The sequence below is a fragment of the Lampris incognitus genome, chromosome 10 (assembly GCF_029633865.1).
Source record: "Lampris incognitus isolate fLamInc1 chromosome 10, fLamInc1.hap2, whole genome shotgun sequence".
Classification (NCBI taxonomy): Eukaryota; Metazoa; Chordata; class Actinopteri; order Lampriformes; family Lampridae; genus Lampris; species Lampris incognitus.
In genome coordinates, this window is record NC_079220.1 from 55,295,677 (window position 1) to 55,323,370 (window position 27,694).

The 27,694-nt window shown below is 50.8% G+C and overlaps 1 protein-coding gene across 1 annotated transcript; it reads left to right on the top strand.

Annotated features, from left to right (window-relative positions):
* The first annotated feature begins 3,762 nt into the window (after positions 1 to 3,762).
* On the top strand, positions 3,763 to 26,671 carry tecpr1b (tectonin beta-propeller repeat containing 1b). The gene is made up of 24 exons (XM_056288018.1): positions 3,763 to 3,987; positions 4,177 to 4,359; positions 4,564 to 4,686; positions 5,394 to 5,516; positions 6,974 to 7,148; positions 7,543 to 7,643; positions 8,341 to 8,442; positions 10,236 to 10,363; positions 10,713 to 11,320; positions 12,505 to 12,617; positions 13,920 to 14,075; positions 15,447 to 15,596; positions 16,257 to 16,414; positions 16,831 to 16,958; positions 18,984 to 19,077; positions 19,178 to 19,274; positions 19,734 to 19,813; positions 19,910 to 19,966; positions 20,070 to 20,244; positions 21,614 to 21,749; positions 22,499 to 22,591; positions 22,817 to 22,923; positions 24,800 to 24,919; positions 25,775 to 26,671. The coding sequence occupies exons 1-24, from the start codon at positions 3,763 to 3,765 to the stop codon at positions 25,913 to 25,915; spliced, it is 3,573 nt and encodes a 1,190-aa protein (XP_056143993.1). The 3' UTR covers positions 25,916 to 26,671.
* The last annotated feature ends 1,023 nt before the right edge of the window (positions 26,672 to 27,694 follow it).

The window sequence follows — 27,694 nt, forward strand, 5'->3', positions numbered from 1 at the left end:
TAATGACAGTATCAAAACATTCCTAAACAAAACACATACCACTTATTCTGTATGCTCTCACCTTAGTTAGAACCATGGATTAATTCTCCATTAACACATACTCACTTATGAACAGTCTGTAAACATATAAGACCTTTTAACATGTTAATTTCACATTTGCATCATCACACAACAATCGTCACTGAACTTGACCCGACAGTTGTTTTTTTACATTTCTCCAGCCTATGTCATGTCATAATCTGCCAGCCTTGATGGCAAGCGTCTCTCTCTCTTGGAGGCCTGTCTGCCCCCGGCCGGGGGGTCATTGCTGGTCCTCGGCATCCCGTGATGCCTCTGCTTCAGCAGGTGTCTCCTGAGTACTGGTGTATCGCTTCACGAGTGTTGTGTTCCGTGTGTATCTGGCTCCGGTTGGAGATTCGACGACAACTCGGTTTCCTGACTTGCTCACCACCTTGTGTGGCGTTGTGTTGAATAGCGTTGTCAGTTTATCAGTCTTTTCTTGTCTCACCAGGACCGTGTCACCGACGTTGACATCCGAGTACCTGGCGTGACGCCGTTCGTCTGCACAGATCTTTGATTGTCCTTTCTGTTCTGCATCTCTGTCTCTTACCTCCAGATCAGCGTGTGCTGCTGTGATGCTTGGCAGCTTCCCCCTCATCTTTCTTTTGAAGAGCAGCTCCGCGGGACTCTTCCCTGTGGTCGCGTGATCGACGCTCCGGTATACTGTCACACACTTTCTGAGTTCTCGCTTCCAGTCGAGTCCATCTGAAACAGCGATGCGAATCCTCTTCATCAGCGAGGCGTCTGGACGTTCTACCTCGCCGTTCGCCTGCGCCCATCGTGGCGTTGCTTTCACACGCTTGATTCCGTTGGTGTCACAGTACTCACTGAACTCCTCTGATTTGAACTGAGGACGCTGGTCCGACCTCAGTGTGACGGGAAGTCCGTGTCGACTGAAGATTGTCTCTAGACTGTCTATCACTGTTGACGTGGTTGTGGACTTCAACACGTCATACTCATAGTAGCGGCTGTGGTAATCAACTACAACTAGAATCGAGTCACCTGTCGGCAGGGGTCCGAGTAAGTCGATGGCAATATCTTGCCAGGGGCCCCCTCTGGTAACTCTGTTGGTCTTAACGGTTCCGCTGCATCTGGCCGAGCGACAACTTGGCATCCGTGGCATGACCTACAATGTCTCTCGGCTGCTCTGTCCATTGTTGGCCACCAGACTTTGCTCCTGAGGTGCTGGTTAGTTCCCACAATTCCCAAGTGTCCTTCGTGTGCTAGTGGGAGAGCGTGTGCCTGCGGTACTTGTGGCAGCACAATACGCCTTCCACGTAGAACCAACTGTCCTATTACACATAACTCACTAGCCACCGCGGCATATGCTGCGCACTTCTCAAAGTGTCCACTCTCAATAGCTTTACGCACCTCGATCAGCTCCTCGTCGTGGGCTGAGGCCTCCTCCACCTCGCGGGTTGTCGGTGCTCTGGGTGTGGCACTGCTATGTTCTTTTTGCCCGAGATATGTACACTACTTTAAAATCAGAAGGCTGTAACCTTAGGACCCATCGCTCTATACGAGCGCGTGGTTTCGAGCGTGGGCTGTAGATGGATTCGAGAGGTTTGTGGTCTGTAACCAAGTCAAATCGTCTACCGTAGATGTATGGGTGTAACCTTTCACACGCCCATACCAGACCTAAGGCCTCTTTCTCTGTCTGAGAATACCTGCGTTCACAGTCGGTTAGACCACGACTGACATAGCAAATGGGAACATTTCCTCCATTCTGGGTCTGTACTAACACTGCTCCTAATCCCACTAGACTAGCTTCTGCAATGATTTTGGTCGGTGCATCTTTGCTAAAGTAGGCTAGTGTCCCTGCTTTGGCTAAGCCCTCTTTCAGCGCCTCAAACGCTTGTTTCTGTTCTGGACCGAATCCAAACGGAGTGTCCTTTCTTGTCAGGCGTCGCAGCGGCTCTGACACTGTTGCAAACTGTGGAATGAATCTGCCGCTGTAACTTACGAGCCCGAGGAAGTTTCTCACGGCTCTCACTCGCTCCTCTGTAGGACCGATTCCTTTTTCAGACAGCAGGATTCCCAAGAAAATCAGTCGATCCATGTTGAACTGACACTTGGCAGGGTTTAGCGTCGGTCCGCACTCCTCCAGTCTCCTCATGACTGTGTGTAGTCGCTCGTCGTGTGTCTCCTCATCCTTAGCGTGGACTATGACGTCATCTGAGATGTTCTCCACACCTTCTATACCAGCCAGTGCAGCATGCTGGTACTGTTCGCTGGCGGAAGACACGCCGAAGATGAGTCTCTTGTATCTGTAGACTCCCGTTGTGGATGGCGAATGTGGTGATTCCGCGTGATTCTGGGGTCATTGCAAGGTGGTGGTAGCCCCACTTTAAGTCCAGTTTACTAAACACCACCCATCCATTCATCCCTTGTAGTAGCTCATCCGCAGTGGGTATTGGATACCTCTCTCTGATGATGGCAAGGTTTGCCTGTCGCATGTCTAAACACAGTCTTATTTCTGAGTTTGCCTTGGGCACGATGACCACTGGATTTACCCATGGTGTTGGTCCATCGACCGGTTCTATTATGTCTAGATCTAGGAGCTCTTTTATCTTGGCCTCCACAGGCGCCCGTAGGTTGAAGGGTATACGCCTGAGTGGCTGTGCTACTGGTGTCACCTCCGGGTCTACGTGTAGCTTTATCTGTTTTGTTTTCAGCTTCCCTACCCCCTGAAATACAGTCGGGTACTGCTGCTGAAGTGATCGGTTCACGTCTCTGACGGCTGATATGTTGGCACCCATTTTCAGTACACCTAGTTTCATGGCCAACTCTTTTCCTAGTAGTGGTTCTCCATCACCTCTGATTACTATGAATCCTGCTTGTTCACAGCGTTCTCCTATTTTTACTTTGCAGGTTGGTTAGATGAATAGGAAAATAGTTTCCTTTCCGGCTTTGGGACATATGAGTGGCACCTAATTGTCTCTGCCTTTAAACCCTCCCAGGTCTTTTCGTCTATCACGTTGCAAGTAGCCCCGGAGTCGACAAGCATCTCCAAGCTAACTCCTCCCACATTTACGTTGAGCCTATCCGACTTGTTTGTATCACTCAATACAAAGGCATAATCATGTTCTTCTATCTCTATTTTATGCACCTTTTCCTTTCCCGTTGCACCTTTTGTTTTGCATTGCTTTGCGAAATGCGCGAGCAAGCACCAAACCACGCGCCTCCTCCAGGAGTCTACGGCGAACATAACGTGATCGTCTGTGTCTCCACCAAAACCGCGGTCTTTTGCCGCACGTCTCAGGCGTGTAGCGAATCGTTGTACCGTCTCCCCCCCTGATCCCGAGAGGTTTTCTGAAATGTCTGGCGGGCGAATGTAGCGTTTACTCGAGGCACGACATATCTGTTCGGAGCTGCAAGAGCGGCATCATAATCAGTCACCTCTCCGGTGCCGTCCTCCAAAGTTGAAAAGATGTCCTGCGTGTCTGGACCCGCGTGGTGCAGAAGAAGTGGTCTCCGGCGCTGCGGCGCTGCGCCCTCGGCGTTATCGTCGATGATCAGACCTTTCCCATCAGCAAACAGTTCAAATGACATTAGCCATACGGGTGCCCTTACATGCCAAACCGGTACACGACCACCACGGAAACAAGAAGAATGCATGTGTTTATCTGTGTGTGTGTCTGTCCTTCCTCCCCTCCCTCCCTCCCTCCCTCTCTCCTACTCCCCCTTTCTCCAGGGCCCATCATGCCCATTACGTTGCTATGGGCGGTGGACGTGTACGGGAGAGTCTACAGTCTGTCCACGGCCAGCGGGTACTGGGTGCGGGCCGACGACACGCTCCTAGAACTCAAACGTGTAACCGGGGGCAAAGGTCGCAGCTGGGGCATCGGTTGTGACCATCATGTGTACCTCTTTATAATACCCAGTGAGACCACCATCCGCTACCGAGAAGAGACCTATGAGAACCAGGTGAGCTTGTTCACACTGCCCAAGTTATCGTCTTGTGTTTTTCACATTATATAAAAAAATTCTGCTTTTGTTGCTGATGGTGTCGCCGGCCTCCGTCGTGTGATTTCCGTTTCGCCGTGATTTGACCGTTGTCGCGGTTTGACTTCCAACGTCATTGTGCGCTTCCTCTTTCTGTGTGCGTGTGGTCAGCGGTGGAATCCCGTGGACGGTTTTACAGATGTGCTGCTCCCCACCGACCGCTGGCCATGGAGCGATGTGACGGGGATGAATTCCCAGCCCCTTCACAGCTTCCAGCTGCCCTCCCTCAGCTGGGAGTGGGAGGGAGACTGGTATGTGGATCAGAGCTGTGGAGGAGAACCCAGTCAGACAGGGGTGAGAACCAACACACACATGTGCGCATACACACATGCACACATATACACCCAGAAGCACTCATCATCATCATCATCATCATCATCATCATCATCATCATCATCATCATTATCATCATACACAGTGCAGTGTACAGTCTGTCCAGTTTGTGAGAAGTATCTTTGTTTCCTGTCTCTGTCTCCCCCACTCCCACTCCCCACCCAGGGCTGGGAGTATGCAGTGGACTTCCCTGCCAACTTCTCCCCAGACAAGAAGTGGAACTCGTGTGTTCGCCGCAGGCGATGGATCCGCTACAGGAGATACGTAGCGCAGGGCACCTGGGCCAAGGTTTGGACAGCCTTCACTTGTACCCGGCAGCGATTAGTAAAATACACACATCAACACCCTGCTTGACAGGTAAATGGGGTGTAGGCTCAGCGTAAGCAGGTGCGGTGTAGTGAGATGGGTGTGCGGGGGGAACGGCTGCTGTTCTCCCATTCCAAGATCTACTTCTGAGTCTGCTTGGAAACGTTGAAGGCCTAATTCATCTGAACTCATTCGAGAAGAGATTCCCCTTCGATAACCGGAATGATGCACCCACCTTCACTATCTGTGCACTCGTCCCGGTCCATTCGGGCGAGGGACACTTACATCATGTCCTTTGTAGTGGTGAAGGTAGGGACAGGGACTTGGTTCAAAGACAAGACGAGACTGCTCACAGTGTGTTAATGCTGTTAATTAATTAGATTGTGATGGATTGTCTTCTCTTTGAACTGAGTTGTATGTCTGTTAATTTGAGCTAAATGTGTTCAAACTAATGTTTTTCTTATGGTGGTAACTATCAGGTCAGTTCTGTTGCGCACCGTCTTATCTTCATAGCCTGTTCAAGTTCTGCGTGCCTCTCGCTGGTTTACCATAAAGGAGACGCTCATTAAACAAGAAGGTCTGGGTAACTGATTAGTCATCATGAGCATTTTCTGTTTCACTAGCCACTTTGGCTAGTTGCAGGGATTAAACGTGGCCAGTGCATCAGCTCTCTACCTGTGCCTCCTCAGATCCCTTTGGACCACCCCGGGAGACCCCCCCTGCCTCTCTGTGATATCAGCTGTGGTGGCTGGGAGATGAGCGACCAGTCTGGGCGGTACCCCTACCTCTGGGGGGTGTCCCAACAAGGACAGGTCAGTCCACCTGACCCACAGTCATGTAGTATTACATCCACCCCTCTCTCTCGCTCTCTCTCTCTCGCTGTCTTGTGTCTTAGATTGCCTCCGGCCGGAAAAGGGACAATTCTTGTTCTTGGTAAAAAGATGATCCATTTTTTTAAATTAATATTTTGCCTTATCATAAGGCTCTCATCAATATATATTAACTTTTGTCTGTTAGATTGACCATAGGATCCATTTTACAGCAAGCAAGCAGGTTTATGTATATACTACATACACAGGGCAATTCAGTGTGCTTTACACAAATAAAAACAGAAAAGGAACAACCATATAAAATATAATTAAAAGAGAGTAAATAAAAACAAGAACAATGACATATAGATTAGAGAGGCAAATTTTTTTCAGTTACTGAAATTGGAAGCAATATTTGTAGCATTCTCAGTTTTCAAATTAAAAAAAAAAAATTCCTGAACACCGTCCGACCTCAACCCTGATAATAAAGTATAGCGGGCTTATTTCGGCTTGTTTCAACTCATTGCAATCCAGTTCATATTTTTAATGAACAATTGCTCGCTGTGTGTATTTCAGGGTGTTGCTTTTCTTCCAGCGAAGGCAATAAAGCCGTGTAAATATTGTAGTTGTGGCACTGAACAGATGAGTAGTCTGGGAGGGGTCGGGCCTGGGAATGCACTCCTTACCCTTTTCGAGGCGTCTTGGGATTGCCCGACCAAAAAAACGTGATAATGTCAGTGACAATAAATGATGCTGCCTTTGAATTGGACCAGTAGATTGACCACAGCATTGCCCAGTATCTTCTGATGTATACATGCGTGGGTTATTACTTACGCTTTTTGTTTTTCTGTGTGTGTTAATTGCGTTTGATTAAGAATTTTTGCCCTACCACAAAAATAAAAATCACACCATATTACGTGTATTGGTAAACACATATGAATCTAGTTACTGTTTGTGAGACTGCAGTGTTGAGTTTAACCGCCTTTGGGCTACAGTATATCCATAAATACAAACGCATCCAAAAATCTAATCATTAGTACCCTCTCCTCTCCTGGCCACTAGGGTGCAGCACAGCTCTATACCATTAACCGGGTCAAATTTGGAGCGCTCTCAAGTCTGTGAAATGTTGTGAGTGCCCCTCATCTTTCATACCAGTGCACACCCAAGCTGGGATGGGATCCCTCCCCTGAATACCATAACCTGCAAGGAAGGAAAATAGGTCACTTTAGGACAGGAGTCGCGGACGTTTGGCCGTTCAGGCCTTGAATATGGAGGCTGTCAAGATGAATTTTTCTGAGTATTATTCATTATTGACAACATGCCAATATTTGCATATCTGTATGTACATATATATTCATACATTTATATTTTCTTTTGGTTGCAATCAAAATCTTAATGTGGAATTTTGCCCCCCCCCCAAGTTCCAGACTAATTTCAGAAAACATATCTTCGCCCCGCAGGTGTGGTTCAGGGAAGGCATCCACCCACGGGTGCCTGAGGGCTCCGGCTGGGAGGAGGTGGAAGTGCCCAAAGAGGTGGCCCAGATCTCCGCTGGTCCTGGGGACCTCCTCTGGGTCCTGCTCTGGGATGGAAACCTTCTGGTTCGCACGGGCCTCAGCTTGGACAGCCCGACGGGTAAAACGAGCCACGCTGAGCCCTGATCCCCACGCTGATATGTACTATGTCTGTCTTTATACTAAAGCTGCTACGGGGAGTTCTGAATTTTTTGTTGACCTTCCACGCCCCCGTGAACAAGAGCGGTATTGTTTCACGGAAGAATGACCTCAGTTCGTAAAGATATTTCATGCTTTCGTAAACATCCACATTCGCCCTCTGGTAGCTCACCTGTTTTGAGGAGAAGAGTGGAGGATGTGGCGGTGTTTTGGGAAAAAAAACGGTGTTTGCAAGATATGTGGTTCCAAAAGCGAAGTTAAAATATCGAGTTTAGTGGCGACAGCTTGCTTGTATTAGACCTTTATTTTGTACTGGCTTGTGATGTAAACTCATAGCAACTCTCTTCTCCTGTAAGGTACCTCCTGGGTAGAGGTGGAGTCTCCAGCGAAGGAGGTGGAGGCCCTTCATGTTGCCGTGGGAGTCAATGTGGTGTGGGTGGTCACCAAAGACTACAAGGTTACACGTTACTCTCTTAATGTCTTTATGCATGCTCAGTAATCCAGGTGAGGGAATCACAGGAAGTTCATCTGGACACAGCGTTTATCGAGAGAGAGTCGTTTCATCGTCATCTAAGTGACCTCTTCATCTCAGCTGACTGCGGGTGTCCCCACCCTTATAAACAATACAGTGGCATAACGACCCAAACCAATTATCGGTTTCATATGCAGATTAATGTGGCCATTGAATGCTGTGATTGCAGCCATTCCTGAATCCAGATGTGCAGATGTGACCAGTGTATTCTCATCGATCCATGGGGTGGATGATGTCCACCCCAAGGACAGATGTACTCTTAACCCCACCCCACCATCTTACAATGCTGTGATTACAACTATTCCCCAGTCCTCTGTGAACAGTACACATGACCATCGTAACTCTAGTTAATGGTCACGGCGGTTTGCATATTCCACTTCCGGTGTGGGAAGATGGCGGCACGAATTCACATTTGCGGCGGCCTCACCCAGTACCGTCCATGCAGTGTCTTTGTCCACGTACTACTTTCGGCTGCCCCCGTTAGGGGTCGCCGCAGCGGATCATCCGTTTCCATTTCTTCCTGTTTATAAGGGTGAGGACACCCACAGTCAGTTGAGACTGAAGAACCAAATATATATATTTATTTATTTATTTGTGTGTGTGTGTGTGTGTGTGTGTCCAGGTGTGGTTCCGGCGTGGCGTGAACTCCCATAACCCGTGTGGCTCAGGCTGGATCAGCGTCGGAGGAGAGATGATCATGGTGGACATTGGCCTTAATGACCAGGTAATGTCACCCTTTCTTGTCGGCAGCTTGGGCCCAGTCACCTTTTAATGTATAATTTTAAAAAAGTAACGTACCTAGTGTGTGTTCAAGGGGCGCTAGGGCGTCGAGGTAGTGTAGCGGTCCCGTTGCTTACCAACACGGGGATCCCGGTTCGAATCCCCGTGTTACCTCCGGCTTGGTCGGGCGTCCCTACAGACACAATTGGCCGTGTGTGTGGGTGGGAAGCCGGATGTGGGTATGTATCCTGGTCGCTGCACTAGCGCCTCAGAACTGGGGGGTATAGCATGATCCTCCCACACACTACCTCCCCCTGGTGAAACTCCTCACTGTCAGGTGAAAAGGAGCGGCGGGCAAGTCCACATGTATGGGAGGAGGCATGTGGTAGTCGGCAGAGGGGGTGGAGCAGCGACCAGGATGGTTCAGAAGAGTGTGGTAAATTTGCCAAGTACAATTGGGGGGGGAAAAGTGGGGAACCCCCCCCCCTAAAAAAAGGCAGAACAGGTGCTTATTGAAGAGTTTACTGATGGCGTTTGGATTTTAGAGGCGTAGGGAAAGAGAAACTCTTATGATCGGGGAGAGACTGCTATTTGTCTCAGCCTGGAGTTCCAGCGACGCCACCACATCCACTCTGTATTGTAGCCAAGGGGGAATGAGGCCAGAATGAAACTCGGCCCTTAATGACCTTTAGTGAGACATGAGATCATTAAATATTGGCACACTTGGCACCGCCAAACACAAGTCTGCATATTGGAAACAAATCATCCGTTTAGCCATGCAAGATATTTTTTTGGCAGTGGTACCTCATTTTTAAGCATACGCTGATTTGTTGTTGTTGTTTTATTTCGTGTGAGATTCAAAGGGAAGAATTCCTCACTCTTGCCAATCCTCAGCCCTATCCGCCAGTCTGTCTCCCGGCGCTCCCACCTTGCTCCCACCCAGACCAGTTCTCATTACCGCGGCCTTGGAAGTGGTTGTAGGCAAAGCGAGGTCAGGGCTGGGTGTCAGACCTTGGCTCTGTCTCGCACCGCTGAGTCTGACAGGGTGGACTTTGCTAGCGCTGCAAACCCTCATCCTCCTCCCTCCTTCTCTCTCTCTCCCTCCCTCGTTCCCCTTTTCTCTGCCCCTCAACCTTTTGCCCAGCCCCCTTTGGCTGCCTGGTAACATGAGCACAGCCGGCCGTTCTTGTCATTGCTCTGTCACCGTCACCCTGGGCCCCAGCCTTATATATCCCCGGGCTATATTACTACTGGCCTGACATATGGACGGCGCTCCAATTAAAGCTGCCTGAGGCATCATCATCGTATCCCATAATTCATATTTCAGGCCAGGCGTCAGACACGGTCGTGTTAGGCTGTGGCTGACAGCGTTGCAGTGTATGGCCTTATAAAGTAGCAATGGATAAGCCGCAATTCCACGACTGCTTCTCCGGGACAAAGTGTAATTTCATTTTCTTATGGCGGTTATGAACGCTGCCGTATTACACCGCCATACACTTGTTCATGCTGTTATGGCGTTGCTGAATTTCACTTTTGTGGCTCCTGATTGAATGAATTACTTTAATCACTCAGTAAATTCAGTATATGACATGAGGTTACAGGGTGTGTGTGTGTGTGTGTGTGTGTGTGTGTGTGCATCTTTATGTACACACACACACACATTTTCTGTCCACCTGCTTGCTTGTCTTAATTCCCATTCACCCCTGGTATTCAGCTCAGCTCCATTGCTTCTGTGTGTGTGTGTGTGTGTGTGTGTGTGTGTGTGTGTGTGGGTGTGTGTGTGCGTGTGTGTGTCAGGTGTGGGCGGTTGGCGAGGACCGGGGTCTCTATTTCAGAATGGGCGTCACCTCGGCTCAGCCCAGTGGGAACGGCTGGATCCCCGTCACTGCCCAGTGGGGCAGTCGTAAAGAGATCGCTGCACCCAGGTCTGTAGCTCCACCCAGGTCTGTAGCTCCACCCATGTCTGTAGTGGCGATTCAGTCGGAATCCATTTATCATGAATTGTGTCTTCTCCGATTGTGCAACGTTGCATCACCAGATTTTTTTTCCATGAAAATATTCTGACAAGGTCAACACGTCCTCATCTTATTATTTGCACCCTGGAAACCCGCTTCATTCATGAGGAGATGTACTATATATAAGTGGAAAGGCTTGGACGAAGAAATATTTCGAGTTTGCTCAGCTCAACACGAAGAAAATGTTGCTAACGTTGTGCGTGCCGGGTGTGCGTGTCCATAATTACTCAGAGTGGGTTTTTGTGCGTCTGTTTCACAGAGAGCGTTGTGAATTTGGCGGCCATCTGACAGAGGCATCCCAAGGAGCAGTTTTGAGTTGCACTGATTCAGACTCAGAATTAGGCCCGGTTGACCCGTCCGCCAACACTGAAACTCCGGCGCTGGAGGCATCGGACCCCTCTTCCGTCCCTCCGGGGGCAGCCGGTGCACCCACCACCCCCCCTTTGGCAGGGGACGTGACTGAGACTACCAAAGAGGAAACCCCAAAACCCTTCATCCCCACTAGTGACAGCTTTATCACCAGCCTGGTCTCGGACCGGGAGAAAACCTCCACGCCCCAACCATCTGCCACCGAGTTACCCCGGCTAGAGAGCGTGGATGCCTCCTCAGCCCCCGTACTCCCCACACCAGATGCAGTGGGTCACGAGGTCCCCTGGAGTAATGTGGATCTGGAGGGGGCATCGGCGGCCAGGAGTGCGCAGGTGGCGGGGTCTTCAGCGGGTGACAGCAGGACGGCGGCCACCTACCCGCTGGGTCTGGAGCCCTCTCAGGCGGTCGGGGAGGAAGACAGCCCAGTCTGGGCCTGGATCTCCGGTGGAGGCTGTGACGTTGATGCAAACTCCCAGATCAGCTGGCTTAGCCCCACAGGTAGCATGGGTGTGTCCAATGATGGGTGGGTCAACGAAAGGCCCCAAAAGTGTAACTGTAGTGTATTCAGTAACACCGAGCAGGAGCTCAGTTAAGCAGTTTGGTAACAAAATAAGCTTGTAGTCACTACCGTATGATATTGTTAAGCCTGAAGTATCAGTCATTCAGCCGGCCCTCCTCTAAATCACCAATTCTAGTATGTAGGGTATTCATAGCCATAGTGGGTCAAAGGCTGGCTTGCATAAGGTGTCCTGTGCTTAGAATACAAAGGTCCACTTTTTGGGGCGTCCGGGTGGTGTGGCGGTCTATTCCGTTGCCTACTAACTCAGGGATCACCGTTTCGAATCCCCATGTTACCTCCGCCTTGGTTGGGTGTCCCTACAGACACAACATGGGGATCACCAGTTCGAATCCCCATGTTACCTCCGGCTTGGTCGGGCGTCCCTACAGACACAATTGGCCGTGTCTGTGGGTGGGAAGCCGGATGTGGGCGTGTGTCCTGGTCGCTGCACTAGCGCCGCCTCTGGTCGTTCGGGGGGGGGGGGGTAGTGTGGTCCTCCCACGCGCTACGTCCCCCCGGTGAAACTCCTCACTGTCAGGTGAAAAGAAGCGGCTGGTGACTCCACATGTATGGGAGGAGGCGTGTGGTAGTCTGCAGCCCTCCCCGGATCAGCAGAGGGGGGTGGAGCAGAGACCAGGACGGCTCGGGAAGAGTGGGGTAATTGGCCAAGTACAACTGGGGAGAAAAAGGAGGGAAAATCCCCCCCCCCCCAAAAAAAGTCAATTTTGGGGGAAAAAAGACCCATCCCTTTTAGGCCGACGACAACGCTGGGGAGCATTCGGACCCAGTCAGCATCCGATGTTGGGTTTTACAGAATCAGAACGACAGGACGGGAACAACACAGCGGTCATACAAGTTAAAGCAGAGATGGAAAGTTTTGCAGGTGAAACGACGGCTTGTGAAAGTCTTGAAAGTTGCACGACTACACATTTAGGAGAGGAGCTGCCCCTTACCGCACAAACCACACAAAGCAAATCTGTTACGGGTCGAGCGTGTCTAAAGTTTACAACTGTGAACTGTGTGTGTATATGTGGTGTGCTTGTGTTGTACGTGTAGCGATATACCTGTTGTCCGTCTGTCCGTTTGCCTGAATGACTGACTTGTATGTCGGTCCGTCCGTCAGGTCCTCTGACCAGCTCCCTGTCGCTGACTCCTGTCCAGTCAGCAGCCTGGAGCGAGCAGCAGCAGGAGGAGCGCCGAGAGGAGATCAGCAAGAGGCCACTGGAGAGGAGCAACGTAAGGCTGACTCCGCTCGAACCCCCGATCCCATCGACTCCTTGATTGAGTCTTAGTCAGTGTCTGCTTGTCATGCCTGCTTTCCCTGTATTTGGCTTCGTCCGGGCTCCGAAGTGTGAGGGTGAAGACTGTGCCACCATTTATCGGAGGGGGCTCGGGTCGTGCTGTGGCCCTTATGGGGATGAACTGGGTCACTTCTGAAGCCTGGGACCAGACCCCTTGGTATCTGAAAAGTTATCAGCAAAATATTAAAATCAAATATGTAACTAAGCGGCACGGTGGCCCAGTGGTTAGCGCTTTCGCCTCACAGCAAGAAGGTCCTGGGTTCGAACCCCGGAGTAGTCCAACTTTGGGGGTCATCCCAGGTCGTCCCCTGTGTGGAGTTTGCATGTTCTCCCCATGTCTGCGGTGGGTTTTCTCCGGGTTTCCCCCGCCGTCAAAAAGAAACATGCGTGTTAGGGTTAGCACTCCTGTCTGTGCCCCTGAGCGAGGCATGGCGAGATGAGCTGGAGTTGGTCACCCGGCGCCGCATGGTGGCGGGGGACCAACAGCTAGGATGGGTGACCACAGCTAGCATGGGTGACCACAGCTAGGATGGGTGACCAACAGCTAGGATGGGTGACCAACAGCTAGGATGGGTGACCACAGCTAGCATGGGTGACCACAGCTAGGATGGGTGACCACAGCTAGCATGGGTGACCAACAGCTAGGATGGGTGACCAACAGCTAGGATGGGTGACCACAGCTAGGATGGGTGACCAACAGCTAGGATGGGTGACCAACAGCTAGGATGGGTGACCACAGCTAGCATGGGTGACCACAGCTAGGATGGGTGACCACAGCTAGCATGGGTGACCACAGCTAGCATGGGTGACCACAGCTAGCATGGGTGACCACAGCTAGGATGGGTGACCAACAGTTAGGATGGGTGACCACAGCTAGGATGGGTGACCACAGCTAGGATGGGTGACCACAGCTAGGATGGGTGACCACAGCTAGGATGGGTGACCACAGCTAGGATGGGTGACCAACAGCTAGCATGGATTAAATGCAGAGAAGAATTTCCCACAGCAGGATTGTGGTTGATATGATCCTCTATTTTCAATTTGGTTGAAAGCCTCGCGCTTTCATTTTGCTCAGCTAGAAGAGAAGACCTCCGACTCCAGGTGGATTAGGGGGGAACCACTTCGCCAACCCCTTTTTCATGGTCCTGTTGACTCCTCCTTTCTGTCTTTCGTTGCATTCACCCTGACTCTCTCTGTATACGCATGTCCCCCGTCCTCCCTGCATCTGGATCCGCAGTCGGTGTGGTTGCGTCAGGACTCGCTGCGCTGGTGGAGAGACTGGAAGCCTCAGCGCTGGGTGGACGTGGGCGTCGCTCTGGAACAGTCCACCAACTCTGTGGGCAAGAAGGACTGCATCTTCTTCATCTATTACACGCAGTACGACGAGAAGAAGGTCTGTGGTGCCGCGGGGGGCTCGGCTTGCCCTCTTTGCATGTTATAACTCCTTAATGGTTGAAGATGAGGAGTGTGGCGGAGAATGTTAGGTATCACCAGTGGCGGTTCTAGACCATTTCAAATGGGGGGGGCCACATGTGATTTTAGGGGTACCGAATATATTAAGCCCAGCTGTTACATACCACCCCCTTGGTAATTGGCCAAGTACGATTGGGGAGAAAAAGGGATAAAATCCAATAAGAGAAAAAAATCGCTATCAGATGGAAACATGGCCGCTGGCTGTAAGCTACACTACACTACACTACACTACACTACACTACACTAAAATACAAGACACTACAATACACTACACTACCCTACCCTACACTACACTACACTACACTACAAAGAACTTTATTACCCCCGCTAGGGGCAATGTAAATACCAACACTCCATAGAGCTAAGTGTGGACTAGAATCTATAAGGTGTATAAACAATATGGATGGGCTAGATAAAGGTGATAAACACAATAAAACGACCAGGGAAATGAACGAGGGAGCATTTAGTCGTGGAGCTGCAGAGGGAGTGAAGGGTTTGAAGCAGGGTTAGTTTTACGAGCCGATAAAACATGGCGGTGCCCGGGCGGCCACAGAGAGCCTTCCCTCGCTGCTTTCTGCAGGAGTTATGGCCGCAGAGAGAAGTCGGTTCTCTGTGTGTCACTGCGCTGATCCAGGAGCAGACTTTAACGACGCTGCTCGGGCTGTTTCTCTCTTTTACCGTGCGGCTGTGACACCAGCGGGTGAAAGGAAAACTAGGGGCCTCCATCACAGACGGGTAAAAGCCACGGAGGACGACGGGGCTGACGGAAAAGCGACCTAGTTCGTGGAGGAGGTGAATTCTCTGTTGCCCCCGCTTCACAAATAGCCTCCGCGTTCACATCAAATGCCGGGTGATTAGGGGGTCTGGGTGGCGTGGCGGTCTATTCCGTTGCCTACCAACACAGGGATCGCTGGTTCGAATCCCCGTGTTACATCCGGCTTGGTTGTGCATCCCTACAGACACAATTGGCCGTGTCTGCGGGTGGGAAGCCGGATGTGGGTATGTGTCCTGGTTGCTGCACTAGCGCCTCCTCTGGTCGCTTGGGGGGGAAGGGGAACTGGGGGGGGGGGAATAGGGTGATCCTCCCCACACGCCTGCCTCCTCCTGGTGAAACTCCTCACTGTCAGGTGAAAAGAAGCGGCTGGTGACTCGGGGGAAATGCGAAAAGAAAAGAAAGTAAGGTGATCATCAGTAATGGTGCCTGAATAGTTGCATGCTGTCTTGCTAAATGTGAGCTTAAACAAGTACAAGTCTCTGTCTCGTTTCTCTCCCCTCCTCTCGTCCTCTTCAGTACCTCCACGTCTTCATAAACGAGGTGACGGCGCTGGTTCCAGTCCTCGGAGACTGCCACTATGCCTTCGCCGTGTACACGATCCAACGGACCAGACAGAGGTGGCCTCTGATCCTGGCAGCAAGAACCGAGAAGGACATGAACGACTGGGTAACACCGCACAACGTGACCAATATATACAACGAGAGAGAACACAAAGAACCCATGACGGTCTATGTGAAGTTGGCGCCGTTTTGGCCTCGCAAAGAAAATTCAATGTTGGGGCGTCCGGGTGGCGTGGCGGTCTATTCCGTTGCTTACCAACACGGGGATCGCCGGTTCAAATCCCTGTGTTGCCTCCGGCTTGGTCGGCCGTCCCTACAGACACAATTGGCCGTGTCTGCGGGTATGTGTCCTGGTCGCTGCACTAGCGCCTCCTCTGGTCGGTCGGGTCGCCTGTTCAGGGGGGGAATAGCCTGATCCCCCCGGTGAAACGCCTCACTGTCAGGTGAAAAGAAGCGGCTGGCGACTTCACATGTATGGGAGGAGGCATGTGGTAGTCTGCAGCCCTCGCCGGATCGGCAAAGGGGGTGGAGCAGCGACCGGGGGCGGCTCGGGAGGGTGGGGTAATTGACGGGTACAATTTGGGGAGAAAAAGAGGGGGGAAAACAAAACAAATAAAAGAACATTCATGTCAGGTAGAATTGGGCTGCTGGCTGGTTGAACCCACTTCAGTCTAGACCGGATTGTGCAGGACATTATGGAGGACATTATGGAGGACATTATGGAGGACACATGTGTTTTAAAGGCTTGTTCTTCCCGTGTGTTAAGTTGTCCCTGCTGTGTGAGAGTTGCTGTGAGTGCCGGGGAATTAAAGGACCCCCGTCCAGACAGGCGCTGTGGTCCACTACCTGTAAAGGAGACATCATGGTCCACGAGCCCTCCTTCTCGCTGGAGGCCACGGCGAACACGCTGTCCTCTGACCTCATGTAAGACCGACACCGGGCCGCCTGCTTCATACCTGCTCACTGCTGGTGGTTTGGGATAAGTCTGGATTTCTGACTGCTGCCTTGTGTTCATAATAATAACAATCATCATAATAATGTAGTAGTTCTGTCACAGTCCAGAAGAGAAAAGATCACACTCACATGAAGATAATGATGATGGTTACCTCTTTCCTCCAGAGTCTTGTTCACACTGATTTAACTCGTTCCTCCTCTTGTGGACTGTCAGACTAATGCCATGTAAATTGCTCCGCTGTTACTCGGCTGTTGTGACGGCGCTTCTAATGTGGGTGCCTTGTGTGTTGCTAACGTGCTTGTTCTTTCATGTTGTGTGTGTGGTGGCACTTTGTGCTAACAATGCCGCGACTAACGCTGGGTACTTCCGCTGTGTGGTGCTTCAGGTTCTGGCGGCAGGTCCCAGGCCACCTGCGCTGTGTAGAGTCTAGCAGTCTGGGAGTGGTGTGGGGCGTCGGGTGGGACGGCACTGCCTGGGTCTACAGCGGGCGCTATGGGCAGCAGCCCACCCCGGGTAAACAAGCCCCTGTAGACCTTCCCCGATATGCAACCACTGCCTCATAGGGGAACGATCCCGGTTTTCCACGTTGGCTCCACATGCACATTTTGGACAGCTAACACTCCATTAGCAGCCATGATACTATCCGCACTTCCGTGCGTCTCAGCCAAGGACGCCCCCGCTGGACAGTCCGTGAATGTGAAAACTTACAACGCTGACAGGCTGCGTTGGATAAGAAAATGTGACTAATGACGCTACGTGGCGTCGCGGTGGCCCGGTGGTTAGTGCTGTCGCCTCACAACAAGAAGGTCCTGAGTTTGTACCCCGGGGGTGTCCAGCCTTGGGGGGGGGGCGGGATCATCCCAGGTCCTTTCTGTGTGGAGTTTGCATGTTCTCCCCGTGTCTGCGGTGGGTTTTCTCCGGTTTCCCCCGCCATCAAAAGGGTTAACACTCCTGCCTGTGCCCCTGAGCAAGGCAACGGGTAAAAGAACTGGAGTTGGTCCCCGGGTGCAGCATGAAGGCGGCAGCCCACTGCTCCTAGCCACACAGATCACAGCTAGCACGGGCTAATTTGCAGTAACTGGATTTCCCCAAGGGGATTAATAAAGGAGACTTAATTGATTAATTACTTAATTACATCACACAGTTGTATGTCGCGTTATTATTTGCATTTTCTTACACAGCTGTTTGTGGCGGTGTACAATGCAGCCTATCGGTAAATCAGGAAGTAAGTTTTCACCTTCACGTACTGTCCACCAGTGATGTCATCGGAGGACACTGTTCTGCACAGTTTCGACGGCGTCTCAGAGACGCACAGAAGAAGACTGCTAATGGCTGCTAATACAGTCTTACCTTTAAGTCTTACACGGAGATAACGTTGAAAATCGAGATTTTTCTCCTTTAAGCTTTTTTTTGCCCCTTTACCTCTCCACCTATCCCTGGCCTGTCCCACAGTCTGTCCTGTACTGTCCCCGGGTAAATTGTTGATCCTGTTTAGAACAAATCCTCAATGGATCCTTTAATGAATTTCCTCCACCCAATCCTAGACCCTGATGTGTTTTCTTCTGCATGATGTTTTCACATGGAGAGAACTGATTCGCTAACATGCAAGAGAGAGTAATGAGTCCACCCCCGTCTCAACACCACCCGGTGCTCTCATGGGGCACCGCTCGTCCATGCTTTGCCATCTTATGTAATTACACACACACATATTATCTGGGCTGGGGATTTGAATTGGCAAGTAGCTCTAGATGGGTGCCACGGTGGCGCAGTGGTTAGCGCGGTCGCCTCACAGCAAGAAGGTCCTGGGTTCGAGCCCCGGGGTTGTCCAACCTTGGGGGTCGTCCCGGGTCGTCTTCTGTGTGGAGTTTGCATGTTCTCCCCATGTCTGCGTGGGTTTCCTCCCACAGTCCAAAGACATGTAGGTCAGGTGACTCGGCCGTACTAAATTGTCCCTAGGTGTGAATGTGTGTGATGGCCTGGCGGCCTGTCCAGGGTGTCTCCCCACCTGCCGCCCAGTGACTGCTGGGATAGGCTCCAGCATCCCCGCCACCCTGAGAGCAGGATAAGCGGTTCGGATAATGGATGGATGGATGGCTGTACCTCCCGATTCAGTATCACAGCGATATTTCAGCATCAATTTGATAAATATCCCAAGTTTTTCTATCATTATGTCATAAATACTGCGATTCGATAGTGTTGGTAGTATGAATTTTTCAAGGCCCCCCTCTTACCTACTACCTACAGTAACATGTGAAACCTGTGATAATCCAAACAACAGCAAAATGAACTGCTCTCGGCCTCGTGTCACGACGGCCTAAAACACGTCCAAACGGCTCAGAAATGTAGGGATCATTACAGCCCGCCTCCTCCCGGCGCCCCTCCATGTTGCGACTCGGGGGGGAAATGCTGCCACATCACCGTCATCCCAGCTCAGTATCGTGACCTTGCACAAAGTTTTTTTTATTCTCCCAGCCCTGCTTATGACGTGGTTATACGTGGCGTTTACAGTATTTGCGTGGCTCGGGTGTCTCTTGGCAGGCGGCGTGACCCGGGTGCACACGCAGACAGACGTGCGGAGTGTGCACCTGTATGAGAACCAGAGGTGGAACCCGGTGACTGGATATACAGACAAGTAGGACCCCCTTGATGGTTACACACTGTTTATCCGCCGAGTGTGTCTTATTGAATCGACCAACAAGTGTTATCGGTATGTGTTCGTCTCACCTCTGCAGGGGTCTCCCTACAGACCGCCCGATGTGGAGCGATGAGAACGGGCTGAAGGAGTGCACGAAAGGCAACACACACCCGCCCTCCCCGCAGTGGTCCTGGGTAGGTGGCGACGCCGAATGTCTTTGCAGAATCTCACCTTTGTTTCCTGTTAAACAACCGGTTGAGGGGGGCGTCCGTGGGGTGTAGCGGTCTATTCCGTTGCCTACCGACACGGGGATCGCCGGTTCGAATCCCCGTGTTGCCTCCAGCCTGGACGGGCGTCCCTGCAGACACAATCGGCCGTGTCTGGGTGGGGAGCCGGATGTGGGTGTGTGTCCTGGTTGCTGCACTAGCGCCTCCTCTGGTCAGTCGGGGGGAATAGCGTGATCCTCCCATAAGCTATGTCCCCCTGGTGAAACTGCAGAGGGGGCGGAGCAGCGAGCGACCAGGCCGGCTCGGACCAGTGGTGTAATTGGCCAAGTACAACAGGGGAGTAAAAAAGGGGGGAAAATAACCCCCCCCCCCCCCCCAAAAATAACCAGTTGAATCCTCAGTTCTCAACGTCCTTTTCTTCTGCAGGTGACAGAATGGACTGTGGACTACAGTGTCCCTGGGGGGACAGACAAGGACGGCTGGCAGTATGCTGCAGACTTCCCCGTGTATGTAACAGGAAGTGTGTTTCACAGTGTCGCCCGAATAATTCAACGGTCGTAGAAGTGGTTAAGATGGTTGGTTGACTTGCGTCTTGTATTTAGGACGTTTCACGGCCATAAAACGATGAAAGACTTTGTGAGGCGCAGAAGATGGACCAGGTACATGCACAGCAACACAAACACACACACACAAACACAGACACACACAAGTACACATGACCTGCGACTCATGTCCCTTTCAAACACGCCTTTGGACACGCAGGAAATGTAAGGTCACGCTGACAGGTCCATGGGAGCAGGTCCCGCCTATCCCTCTGAGTGACATCTCGGTGATGCCGTGTCTGGCCCTGAGCAGGATGGAGCAGGTCCCCGTCTGGGCCCTCAGCGACAAGGGAGACGTCCTGTGCCGGCTGGGGGTCAGCTCCCTAAATCCTGCGGTGAGAAACGCCTGCCAGACAATGTCTATATTGGCCCAAGCAAGGACTGTATAGTTCTGCATTATTATTATTATTATTATTATTGTCCTCTTCCTCCTCCTCAGCAAGGACTGTATAGTTCTGCATTATTATTATTATTATTATTATTGTCCTCTTCCTCCTCCTCAGCAAGGACTGTATAGTTCTGCATTATTATTATTATTATTGTCCTCTTCCTCCTCCTCAGCAAGGACTGTATAGTTCTGCATTATTATTATTATTATTATCCTCTTCCTCCTCCTCAGCAAGGACTGTATAGTTCTGCATTATTGTTATCCTCTTCCTCCTCCTCAGCGAGGACTATATAGTTCTGCATTATTATTATTGTTATCCTCTTCCTCCTCCTCAGCAAGGACTGTATAGTTCTGCATTATTATTATTATCCTCTTCCTCCTCCTCAGCAAGGACTGTATAGTTCTGCATTATTATTATTATTATTGTCCTCTTCCTCCTCCTCAGCAAGGACTGTATAGTTCTGCATTATTATTATTGTTATCCTCTTCCTCCTCCTCAGCAAGGACTGTATAGTTCTGCATTATTATTATTATTATTGTCCTCTTCCTCCTCCTCAGCAAGGACTGTATAGTTCTGCATTATTATTATTATCCTCTTCCTCCTCCTCAGCAAGGACTGTATAGTTCTGCATTATTATTATTATTATTGTCCTCTTCCTCCTCCTCAGCAAGGACTGTATAGTTCTGCATTATTATTATTATTATTGTCCTCTTCCTCCTCCTCAGCAAGGACTGTATAGTTCTGCATTATGATTATTATTATTGTCCTCTTCCTCCTCCTCAGCAAGGACTGTATAGTTCTGCATTATTATTATTATTATTATTATTGTCCTCTTCCTCCTCCTCAGCAAGGACTGTATAGTTCTGCATTATATTATTATTATCCTCTTCCTCCTCCCCCTCCCCCTCCTCAGCAAGGACTGTATAGTTCTGCATTATATTATTATTATCCTCTTCCTCCTCCTCAGCAAGGACTGTATAGTTCTGCATTATCCTCCTCCTTCTTCTTCTTCTTCTTCTTCTTCTCCATATAGCCACAGTAATAAGTGCTAGGTCCATAACCACTGACAACTTTAATATGAATTTTTAGAGGAGTTAAAGTAACCTAAGCTGTGACTTTTCAGTCTGTCATGAAAAATCGTTGAAACCCTGGACCAGAATGTTTTTTTTTAATTATTTTTGCGTTTAGTTAGCACTCAAGTCTGCCTCTCTCTCATTTGAATCTGATCCTCAAGGCTGCCATAGGTTTTTCCTCATCGCTGTGATCAAACCAAAGCCGAACCCACCTACTGACTCCAGTGTCTGTTATCACACAGGGCAGCTCGTGGCTCCATGTAGGAACAGACCAGCCCTTCAAGTCCATCTCCATCGGTGGGGCCAACCAAGTTTGGGCCATCGCCAAGGACGGAGCCGTGTACTACAGGGGGTCTGTATCCCCCCAGAACCCTGCAGGTCAGTCAGAAACCCTTGTCTCGAGGCTGCGTCGTGACCCTTCATGGTACAAGTTGTAAGAGGGCTGCCAGGCGTCCAGTTTTTGACCGCACGGATAACATGATCCTAACCCTGTAACTCTGGCTGGTACCCTTCTGTCGCAAATCACTCCTGACACTCTTCCCCACCCTGCCTGCACCCTCTTCCTCACCTCTCTTCTGCACTCCCCGTTACTTTGGACAGTTGACCCCAAGTATTGAAACTCACACGCCTTCGTCACCTCCACTCCTTGCATCCTCATCGTCCCACGGTCTTCCCTCTCAGTCACGTATAGGTATTCCGTCTTGCCCCTACTGACTCGTACCACATAACTTACCATTCCCTTACCACATCAGTGACTATTGTACAGTTTTAGATCTGCTCTTATTTTTGCCGCTTTACAAAGAAACCTGCCGCTGCCATGAGCAAGTTGTGGATGCACTTCTTGTGATTGGTTCCTTTGGTCCCATAAAAGCGTCTTACATATGACTGGCATAACCCTTCGCACGCTTGACCCGGCAATCTCGGAATTTTTTGTCGGGACCGTCGTTGTTCCATGACTTTTGGAGGATATTTACAGTGAGCCGGCAAATCTCTGGAATATCAACTCCGGCTTGCGTTTACATGCAACCCCCCGACGCAGAAATTTGCTGGAAGATTTACGGGTTTGGTTGCAGGTGTGAAAGGGTTTAAAGTGAAACTCAATGCGGTGCTCTTCTCTGTCCCTACAGGAGAGTGCTGGTACCACATCCCCTCTCCCCTGAGACAGACTCTCAGACAACTCTCTGTGGGGAGGACCTCTGTCTTTGCGGTGGATGAGAACAGTAATAAATTACTTTCTGTTTGTCTTAATTAGTTCAGCTGTTCAAGCACTGCACACATCATGTCCCTGTAGAATTGCACAACTCTCCGTTTGTCCGTCGTCGTTCATAACTTTGCAGTCGTCCGTGTCTATTTCCATCCGTCTCTTCTTCTCTGTTTGTCCCTTCCTCCCTCTCTTGCTCTCTGCCTCTCTCTTTGGCCCCCTCTCTCTCTCTCCTTGTATGTAGGTAACCTGTGGTATCGACAGGGCCTGACTCCAAGCTACCCCCAGGGCTCCGCCTGGGAGCTCATCTCCAATAACGTCACCAAGGTCTCCGTGGGACCCCTGGACCAGGTCAGTACAGCGACTAGCCACAACCGTTAAGCTGAAGAAGGGAACCTCGGATGGTACAACGAAACACATGAAGAAAGATTATTTATTAGGTCTTTCGGTCTCTGCCCGAACAGACCACTTCAGCGAACCTTTTCCTGTATGTGCAGGGTCACTTCAACCAGGTGGCCGAAAAAAACCATGTTCTTGTTTTCTAATTCTGCACATTTTAAGCCAAAATGTTACTATGACTTAGGGTGTCCGTGTAGCGTGGTGGTCTAAATTCATTGCCTGCCAACACAGGGATCACCGGTTCGAATCCCCGTGTTGCCTCCGGCTTAGTCGGGCGTCCCTACAGACACAATTGGCCGTGTCTGCGGGTGGGAAGCCGGATGTGCTTCGGCGTCCTGGTCGCTGCACTTGCGCCTCCTCTGGTTGGTTGGAAAAATTACTATGACTTTGGGTTTGCTCCAAACTAGTGGGACATGACGCGCCCCACCGGCTGTGGCCTGTGGCTCCTGGCAGATGCAGACGGCACGTGTGCAGCAGTCACACTGTGAAGGACGCCGTGCAAGGCCAATCAGGCCGCTCAGTCGAGTCAAGCTAATACTCATCACTTGATAGCAACCGAAATGTCGCCAGGTCTGCTTTTTTTTTGTGGCTGCTTTTCACAGAGCAATATTCTAGCACATCCCACAACTAATATACTTTTAGTCTGATTTAGTGGCTGCTTGGAAAACTGCCCAGTTTCCTCCCTCTGAAATCCCCCTCGTCACTGCCAGGGCGATAAATTCTCTGCAGATGGAGCTTCGAAAGTTAAAAGCTTCGTATATCTGATGAAAAAAATGTGACGCCTTTTTGTTCTTTAATATTACAATATATATTGCAGAAAACAACAAATATCGTTTTTGGTTTTTTTTTTTTGGCAGTATCTTTCAGCCCTAATTCGTTAGAGTCAGTGGACTTGTGTTGTATGTTTGTCCTGCCTATGCCCATTTCCCTCTCTTTGCTGTCAGTCAAACGTAGCACAGATAAAGAGGAACATGTTCATTCACTCAGCCATTATCCGGGATGCTGGAGCCTATCCCAGCAGGCACTGGGCAGGAAGAGGAACATATCCGATGTGGAGTTAAGTTGGTGATATAGTCAAGTCAGTTTTATTTGTATAGCCCAATATCACCAATTAGGCACAGTGGTTAGTGCAGTTACCTCACAGCAAGGAGGTCCTGGGTTCGAGCCCCGGGGTAGTCCAACCTTGGGGGTCGTCCTCTGTGTGGAGTTTGCATGTTCTCCCCATGTCTGTGTGGGTTTCCTCCCACAGTCCATAGACATGTAGGTCAGGTGAATCGGCCCTTCCAAATTGTCCCTAGGTGGGAATGTGTGTGTGTGTGTGTGTGTGTGTGTGTGTGTGTGTGTGTGTGTGTGTGTGTGTGTGTGTGTGTGTCCACCCTGTGTGATGGACTGGTGGCCTGTCCAGGGTGTCGCCCCACCTGTCGCTCAATGACTGCTGGGATAGGCTCCAGCATCCCCATGACCCCGATTGGGGTAAGTGGCTTGGATGATGGATGGATGGATGATGAGGATACCAAGCAGTGTCCAAATGCCACCAGAACAGCCTAGCACCTGAGCCATGCGACCACCATCACCACGGAGACCTGACAGGAGGACAGACTACACATACACACAAGAGAGACTCACATCACACCATTCACATAACGCTGGAGAAGAGACAAGGGAAAAAAAACTCACAGAAAGTTGAGTCCGTTCACAGACTCAGAGGTCAGAGGTCACTTAGATGAGTGAATGGACTTAACTTTCTGTGATTTGCTTAACTGGATTATTGAGCATGCATGAAGACTTTGTGATGCCGTGTTTGGCTCCGTGCCGTTGTTTGTCCCAGGTGTGGATCGTAGCGGATGGAGTTCCCGGCTTCCCCGGCGAGACCCCTGGAGTCATCTGTCACAGGGTGGGAGTCGGGCCCATGCAACCCAAGGGCCAGTCCTGGGACTACGGCATAGGAGTGAGTCTGCTCTTTCTCTCCCCCTTTAATCGCAGCACATGAACACCACCTGTATCTTGTTGACTTTGAATAGAACAACTTTTTTTACGTATTTCATTTCCAGGGTTTTGAATTTTGTCAGACACAATAGAGAGTAGACCCCACACACACAAAGACATGGCAGCCGGACAAATAGTGTTACATATAGCAGTACACTTACTCATCTTGAGATGGGAAATGAATGGACCCCAAAATTTAAGAAATCTGTTCGGCGATTCAGACTTGTTGAATCTGTTCTTTCCATTTGTGTTACTGTAATAATTTCATCGAGCCGCTTTTGAAAGGGGGGGCAACTACCACACCAAGTGTTGGTGCAAGTTATCGATCAGATTTCTATGTAAGACGGTCTCTGAGCATCTAAAGAGAACTAGTTCAGGATCTGAAGGGATATCTTACCCGTATGGGCGGCACGGTGGCATAGTGGTTAGGAGGTCCCAGGTTCGAACCCCGGGGGTCGTCCAACCTTGGGGGTCGTCCCAGGTCGTCCTCTGTGTGGAGTTTGCATGTTCTCCCCGTGTCTGCATGGGTTTCCTCCGGGTGCTCCGGTTTCCTCCCACAGTCCAAAGACATGTAGGTCAGGTGAATGGGCCATACTAAATTGTCCCTAGGTGTGAATGTGTGTGTGGGCCCTGTGTGATGGACTGGCGGCCTGTCCAGGGTGTCTCCCCGCCTGCCGCCCAGTGACTGCTGGGATAGGCTCCAGCATCCCCGCCACCCTGAGAGCAGGATAAGCGGTTGGGATAACGGATGGACGGATGGTGTAAACGGTGGTTCTGAGCGATGTGGTCGACGGTCATTTGTTTCCCTTGTTTCCAGGGAGGATGGGAGCACATCAGCGTGAGAGGGAACTCAACCGAGGCTCCCCGCCCGTCCCATCCCGCTCCTGCCGCCAATCTCCGCAGCCCCCTTCCGCCCAGACCCCCAACACAAGCAAATGGGAACGCCGTGGGTGTGTAAAGGACCCTCACTTCCTGCCCGCCCCCCCCCCCATTTTCCTGATCTCTCTTTCTTACTCCCTCCGCCCTGATTGTGCCTGGCTCTGTATCCCTCTCCACCCCCTCTCCTCGATGCCCTTATCCCTTCCCGTCGAGGGAATGCACAATCACGCCACTGAGTTGATATAGTTTGGTCGGCTATGCCCGCAGCACATGACCGATGAGTGAATGTTTGCCCTCCGGTTTGCTTCCCTGGGTTGAAGCCGCGTCAATGAGCGGCGAGAGGCACGGCTAGAGCGTTTCAGTACAAGCGACGATGGACGGCGGAGTAGAAGTTTAAAAAGTAGTGCAAGCGCATGTGTTTGCTCCTTTTAGCCTTCGGCTGGCGGGCGACTTCGGGATCTAGCAATAGGTTTTGTTCCAAGACGCAGACTTCTGTCATAAACCTTCGAGGTGCGGGACCCGGGTAAAGGGCTTAAGCCTGGGCAATGAATGACGGCCTCAGCGTACCCGCTTTGACTGCATCCTCTCAGAAACCTCTCCCCACGAACAATAACATGGCGTACATGGACTGGATTCGTAGGGTCGCCTTTGTTTTTGGTTGTTTTGGCGTGTTCGGTTTGTCTCGTCTATCTCACGGCACATCAGTTGTGAACTTATTTATCGCGCGTCTTCTTGTTTCCTGTCGGTTCTTTACATTTTGAGCTGTCGTGTGTTTTTTGGCAACCGAGTGTTTTTCCTCTGCAGTCTTGCTTTGTGTCTACGTCTCGAGGACAAGTGAACCTGACCTTCCGGGCTTCCACAGACTTGTGAGCAGAACTGATTTATTCATCCGGTTTTTAGACGCATTTCCCCCCCCCCCTTTTTTTGTTACACGTGACTGCAGTGAAAACGTTTCCAAATGCAACTGAGTCTTTCCTTCCAGACAGATACCTCTTTGGTTCATTCTGCAATAATAAAGGTTTTGTTTGCCCCCCCCCCCCCCCCCCCCGCCGTCGGTGTTATGTCCGTTACGATGCTGTTATGACCTGGACTGTTGATACCTTGTACAGCAGTGTTGACTGTCATCATGTCCGCCTCACGAGGGCGTTCTACTGTGAAATAAACTGTATAGCTACCACTCGCTCTGACTCCCTGGCTTGTTTTACAGCACCTCGAAAGCCGATTTCACCGAAATGCTCACGGGTCGTTTTTTTAGGACGGCAGCAGAACAGCGCTGCGAAACCGTAAAACGCTCCTTAAAATCGATATCCCGAAACAAGCTCGGCCGTTGGAGAAAATCTGGCACCAAATGTAATCAAACGATGGCTTGCATGAAAGACATTTCTGTGTCCCCCGTTTTTCCCACGTCTGCTTCCATTAGAGCAACGTTTCTCAGAAGTGAATTATTCGTGTTTCTCAACCAGTGCACCCCCCCCCCCTTTTCTCCCCAATTGTACTTGGCCAATTACCCCACTTTTCTGAGCCGTCCCGGTTGCTGCTCCACCCCCTCTGCCGATCCGGGGAGGGCTGCAGACTACCACATGTCTCCTCCGATACACGTGGAGTCACCAGCCGCCTGACAGTGAGGAGTTTCACCAGGGGGAAGTAGCACGTGGGAGGATCACGCTGCCCCCCCCCCAAACACGTGCTCCGACAGACCAGAGGAGGCGCTAGTGCAGCGACCAGGACACATACCCACATCTGGCTTCCCACCCACAGACACAGCCAATTGTGTCTGTAGGGACACCCAACCAAGCCGGAGGGAGCACGCGGATTCAAAGTGGCGATCCCCGTGTTGGTAGGCAACGGAATAGACCGC